Genomic DNA, 6,348 nt, shown 5'->3' on the forward strand with positions numbered 1-6,348 from the left:
GCATCAGGCGTTAATTCTAGTGGCATTTTTGCTTCAGTAAATACTTCTAAATGACTAATGGTGAAAATTAAAAATTTAGCTTTAATAACCATCATGGGGTATGCTCACATTTGACGTATTCTTCAGCCTACCACTGTTACTCCCTTTTAGTTTGTACACCAGGGGTCACTGAGGTCATGTCAAACAGTGAACAGTACCTCAAATTTCTGACAGTCTCTGAGGTCTTCCTATCAAAAAGATTGAATACCAACGATGGAAGGAGCTAGTTTGGGTTTGGAGAATAATTGGTAAGGATGCTCCATCTTGTATCCTTATAGATTCAAAGAATGAAAAAAATAGAATATTCAGGAATTTTAGTTCAAGGGATATATTGTCTATCACTGACCTTTTCTTAGTCAACTTTTATAACTATGAATAAAATACTAAAAATAATTTTCAATCACTTACTACTGGAGCAATAAAACCATCATTTGAAAAAAATCCACCTTAGTATTATTTAGGAAATTTAATGAATTGAGTCCTTGATGTAGACAGTGTAAAATATTTTTATTACTTAAACATGAAGGCACTGTACTATTCTGTGCCTATTTATGACCTACTACTACAGCCATTATCTTAATTAGATTAGCTTAAATCTTTATTCTTGGGAAAGGTTCCTGTTCCCTTGACAGTTTATTCAGAAAACAATAAAGGTGGGTAGCCAAGATGCACAGGCCACATGGTACTCAAGAAAGATGTCCAAAATGCGTATGCTTTGCTCCTTCTTTAAAGGGGGAACAAAAATATCCATAGAAGGGGATGGGGAGGCAAAGTTTGGAGCAGAGACTAAAGGAACAGCCATTCAGAGCCTGGCCCACATGTGGCCCATATATATATACAGCCACCAAAACTAGATAAGATTGATGAAGCTAAGAAGTGCATGCTGACAGGAACTGGATATAGGTTTCTCCTGAGAGACACAATCAGAACATGTCAAATACAGAGGTGAATGCCAGTAGCAAATCACTGTACTGAGAATGGGACCACCGTTGGAGGAATTAGAGAAAGGTCTGAAGGAGCTGAAGGGGCTTGTGCCCCCATAAAAACAATGCCAACCAACCAGAGCTTCCAGGGACTAAACTACTACCCAAAGACCATACATGGACTGACCCTGGGCTCTAACTTCATAAGTAGCAGTGAATAACCTTGTTGGGGGACCAGTGGAAGGGGAAGCTCTTGGTCCTGCCAAGGTTGGACCCCCAATGTAGGGGATTGTTGGGGGGTTGTTAATGGGGGTGGATGGGGAGGGGAATACCCATATAGTGGAGGGGAAGGGGTTAGGGGGCTGATGGACAGGAAACCAGGATAGGGAATAATATTTGAAATGTAAACAAGAAATACCCAATTTAATAAAAATGGAGGAAAAAAATTAAGGTGGGTAGCTAGATATGTCTGGTATTACCTTGTGCTGGATAGTTTTATGACAACTTGAAACATGCTAAAGCCATCTGAGAGGAGGGAACTTCAATTGAAAAAATTCCTCCATAAGATTGAGCTCTAGGCAATCCTGTATGGTATTTTCTTAATTAGTGATCAATAGGGGAGGGCTCAACCCATTATGAGTGGTTCCGACCTTGGCTGATAGTCCTGGGTTGTCTTAGTCGGGGTTTCTGTTCCTGTACAAACATCATGACCAAGAAGCAAGTTGGGGAGGACAGGGTTTATTCAGTTTATACTTCCACATTGCTGTTCATCACCAATGGAAGTCAGGACTGGAACTCAAGCAGGTCAGGAAGCAGGAGCTGATGCAGAGGCCATGGAGGGATGGTACTTACTGCCTTGCTTTCCCAGGCTTGCTCAGCTTGCTTTCTTATAGAACCCAAGACCACCAGCCCAGGGATCGTACCACCCACAATGGGCCAGGCCTTCCCCCTTGTTCACTAACTGAGAAGATGCCTTACAGTTGGATCTTATGGAGGCATTTCCTCAAGGGAGGCTCCTTTCTCTGTGATAATTCCAGCTTGTGTCAAGTTGACACACAAAACCAGTCAGTATGTGGGTTCTGTAAGAAAGCAGTCTGAGCAAAGCCCAAAGAACAAGCCAGTGAGCAGCATCCCTCCATGGCCGCTCTATCAGCTCCTCTCTACAGGTTCCTGCCATGTTTGAGGCTTTTGTCCTGACTTTCTTTGATGATTAACTGGGATGTGGAAATGTAAGCCAAATAAACCCTTTCCTCTCCCACTTGCTTTTGGTCATGATGTCTCATGGCAGTAATAGAAACCCCAACTAGGACATGCCTACTGACTACTATTTTCTGAGTAAACTACTTACTAACACATATTAATTATGCACAATAGACGTCATGTTTTTATTCATGTATATAATGTGTTCTGAACATGTTTATCCCAGTACCCTTTTAATGCCCCTCCCATTGAAACACCTTCCTTTTCTTGCTTGTCTTCCTTGGTGACCTAATGAGCTCAGATAGGGTTTTGATAAAGGGTTCTCTAGTTCAGGATGTCGTTAATTGACTTCCTGATCCCGTGCTCCTCTCAAGTACTGGGATTCAGCGGAACTCCCTTGTTCAGGTCAATACTGACAGGCTTACTTGCCCATCCTCTCCAGGCTCTGAGACTAAAGACTGTGTACTATGCCAACAGCTGCACCCAGGGTTCCTTGTACATGTAGATTCTTTGATGAGAGAATAAATACTGACTTAGAGACAACTTGTCAGCATCCTGACATCTTATCAGATGATTAAGCTAAAAATGCTGCAACTGACTTATCAGATTAACACTAGCTTTATGAGCAAAACTGTTGAGTTACATTGTCCACAGTCTTCAGTTGGTTAAATGTGAAATTCAGGGTTAAAAAGTCCACTTCAGGAATGGAGACACTGGGTCATCTAGTTCAGCTCTAGGTTGCCACAGATAAGAATGTGACTTATACTTGATGAAACTGACAACATAATAGAAAACATGTATGACAGGTTTTAATTTTCTCTTTCCCAGGGAGAATCGTGCACATCTTTTATAGATTAGGAGGCTGGCTTATTAAGAATCAATTAAAGGCCATTGAGACAATTAGGATGATAAAGGTTTTACCACCAACTAAACCACCTGAGTTAAGGCTCTAGCACCCAATGGTGTAAAGAGAGACACAAATATGTCCTGTGACATTCCTATGCTATGCCCCTACCCAACATACAGAGAAAGCAGATTAATAAATCAAGGGTAGAGGATTTCAGTGGCGCCACACTTGCCTAGCATGCACAAGGCCTTGGGCTGGGGTGTGTGCAAACAAATTTACAACCAATTCTTACCTTTCTTTAGGGTAAGAATTAAAATGTCTACACTATGCTTCTAAAGTAGGTACTATATCATCCTCAATCATTTCTGTTACAGTTCTAGAAAAACTAAGGCTAAAGGCCTGAGGACTTATCAAATTTTCCAGGGCAAGAAAAACTGGAGCGTACCCTGAAACACTAAACCTAGAAGGACATAGCCAGCTTCCCATTGCTGACCTTACCTACTGGAGGGACCCCACTTTCCTGGGAAATTATTCTATTCTGAATATTAAATGCCTCTGTGAACACAATGTAGTTATGTAAACGATTTTCACATTTTCTCTTACTATCGGACTCTTGAGATAAAAACATCCATTCAAACAGACATCCTTCCACCCCCGACACACTGGGTTTGGTGGTAGACTGTGAGCATCTTGTTTTATTATTGATGTAAGCATGTGGTGCCAAAGTAATGAAGGCAAGTTTACAATGTCAGGGTTTTCTTAGTTCTTACGCTTATCATCGACCTTGACGCTAAACAGCATTTCAAACGACTAACTTTCAAATGAATGTGTGTGAAGCAGGCCTCAGCTAATGATGGGTGCTGTTAATCTGCATTGAGACATTTCACTGAAATCTTCAAAAGACAAGGATAGAGGATTTATGAAAAAGCTTCATAGCCTGTCTCCTTGGTCATAAGCCTGAGAGAGAGAAGACCAACAGATCGTTTTATAAACCAAACGGGTTTATATGTAGTTTTCACAGATGTGGCTGCAGACCTCTTAATAATGCATGAGCCATCCTGGCTGTGGTTGTATTAACTATGCTTAAAGCCCTATCTGGTTCCAAAGGTGGAGGAAGATACACATTGGCATGGTAGTTGGCAAGAGCAGACTGTAAAAGCAAAGCCTGTCTGCCCATGCAGCCCTGTGGGAAATTCTCCTCCAGAAAAGCAGATCAGAACAATCCTGCTAGGGAGAGCAGGGGAAGAACAGTCAAACAGGTTGAGGCAGAATCACTGTTCTGCCCCACCCCCCTTCTCCGTATTAAAGGTAAACAGTATTACGGGAACTCAGTAATTATGCTTTCAACAATCAAGGTCTAGTGCTGCTTAGTTTCTTCTTGCTTCTCCTTTTGACGTGTTGTCCTTGCTGCCTGTGGTATCATATTAGGGACCCCATCGATGATTGGATATGCTATTCCCAACTCTTCATTAATCAGTTCATTTGTCGATGCATCATATCTGAGGATGAGAAAGAACAAAAGGAACAGTGGAAACCAAAAGCTTAGAAAGGCTTAATGATCAATAAATAGCACCATCTATCCAATTTTTGATACAGTTACTCCTCCAATAACTTTAGTCTTAAAAGCAAAGTCCAATTCAACTTTTTTTCTTAGAACATCTCACAATCTGTTAGGCCAATTCAACCTTCCTTCTTAGAAAAACCATCTCACAATCTGTAATTATTTCTATTAGAATTAGTACATCTCATATTAACTTTTTTTACTTTATTCCCAATTTATGACTTAACTTTTTCATAGCAGTGAATTGCATTGGATCTGTCTTGCTTCTCTATGATTCACACACATAGCAGTACACTGGGAATAATAGATGTTTTAAAAAGATTGAAGCCAGTGGTAAACTCCCTTAATCCTCTGCTCTCGAGAGGCTGAAGCAGGAAAAGAATCACAACTTTGAGAGTAGTCTGAGCTACATAAATAGTTACAGGAAAGACCAAACCAAATAAAGAAACTTGTCTCCCCATACCCCACCCACCTCCAAAAAGAATAGAGAGCCTGAGAAGATCACTAAGTCAATAGTGTTTGCTGTGTTAAGCTGATCCTGTTACATATGTAAGCTCCTGTGTAGTGGAGTGAGGGCCCGGTTTGATTTGCTCCAGATTCTGTAATTCCTTCCTAAAATAAATTGGGGAGTGACTTAATAAGATAGTGCACAGTGACCTCTTCTTGATACCGCGTATGCGTCTCCTCTGTTTATGTCTATCTTAAACACACACACACAGCACAAACACACACGCGCACAACAAGAAAGGGAGGAAGGAAAGAAGGAAGAAACGAACGAAAGGAAAGGATGGGGGAAAAAAAAAAAGAAAGGCCCAGGCGTTGGCCCTGATACTGTGTTTCAACAAGCTCTGGAGCCTAACCAGCCAGTCTGAGAACGTCTTTAAAGTCTCCAGAATAGATTGTAAAGAGCAGCCAATGGCGAGCCAGAGAAAAGCTCAGCTCTGGTCCTGGGCGGGACTGACCCCAGCAAGGGGGTCGGCCGGGCAGGGCCGCGTCCCGGGAGTGGGCTTCCTCCTGACCCGCTGGTTTGCCCACAGGCCATCGCCCTTCCTCTGGGAAAGGCGGCAGGTGAGTCTCACCTAAGCGGCTTCTTGGAGAGCGGACACACAAGGAACTGCAGCAGCGCCGGGTGGAAGGTGCGGGGCTGCTCAGCCCTCTCGTTCTGGTCAGCGTAGGACCTGGCCCCGGGCGCCCGCAGACACCTCTGGGCGACCGCAGACAGTGCGTGCGGCCTCTGCAGCGCCTGGGAGAGGCTGCGGCACGTGGTACTCAGCATGGCGGCTCTGACTGCTGAAGAGGCCGCGTTCCGAACTGCTCCACTGCTTTCTTTCCCAGCGCCTAGCGGCCAGGTCACCCTGGCCCGGCCCCGCCCCCTGCGCTCCGCCCCGCCCCCATGTGTCCGGCCCCGCCCCCTGTGCCTGGCCCCGCCTTTCTGTGCTTCGCCGATTGCTGCTCCAGCGCAACTGGGGTTGCTGTATGGTTCGGAACAAACTGACATTCCCGGGTCAGTGGCTGCTCCACCGCATTTACAAAACTGTAAACTAAAGTAGTACTCATTCGGGTGTCCAACTTTTCAGCAGGGCTAATCACAGAGGTGACAAGAAGTCAGGGACCGGACTCCAGTCACATGGAGCTAGGCTTCAACTTAGTAGGTATCGACAACACAAGCATACTGTGTTAGAAACAACAGTTTGTTTAAAATTAATCGTACAATATCACAATAAAAAATTTAAGAGCCTGAAGAAAATGCCCCTCCCCCCTTATTCGGCAAACTGTGA

The 6,348-nt window shown here is 43.7% G+C and overlaps 1 protein-coding gene across 1 annotated transcript; it reads right to left on the reverse strand.

Annotated features, from left to right (window-relative positions):
- Positions 1-2,323: 2,323 nt before the first annotated feature.
- On the reverse strand, positions 2,324-5,936 carry Pyurf (PIGY upstream reading frame). Its single transcript, XM_032906419.1, has 2 exons — positions 5,650-5,936; positions 2,324-4,508 (listed from the first exon to the last, which is right to left on the reverse strand). Exons 1-2 carry the CDS (start codon positions 5,844-5,846, stop codon positions 4,367-4,369), a joined length of 339 nt encoding a protein of 112 aa, XP_032762310.1. The 5' UTR covers positions 5,847-5,936; the 3' UTR covers positions 2,324-4,366.
- Between the last annotated feature and the right edge of the window lie 412 nt (positions 5,937-6,348).

The sequence above is a fragment of the Rattus rattus genome, chromosome 6 (genome assembly GCF_011064425.1).
Source record: "Rattus rattus isolate New Zealand chromosome 6, Rrattus_CSIRO_v1, whole genome shotgun sequence".
In the NCBI taxonomy this organism is placed as follows: domain Eukaryota; kingdom Metazoa; phylum Chordata; class Mammalia; order Rodentia; family Muridae; genus Rattus; species Rattus rattus.

Excerpts from the sequence above, each read along its gene's own strand:
- Pyurf (XM_032906419.1), bottom strand. The coding sequence starts at position 5,846 with ATGCTGAGTACCACGTGCCGCAGCCTCTCCCAGGCGCTGCAGAGGCCG. Across the intron at positions 4,509-5,649 it reads CTCTCCAAGAAGCCGCTTAG|ATATGATGCATCGACAAATG; the intron begins GTGAGACTCACC and ends TCTCATCCTCAG.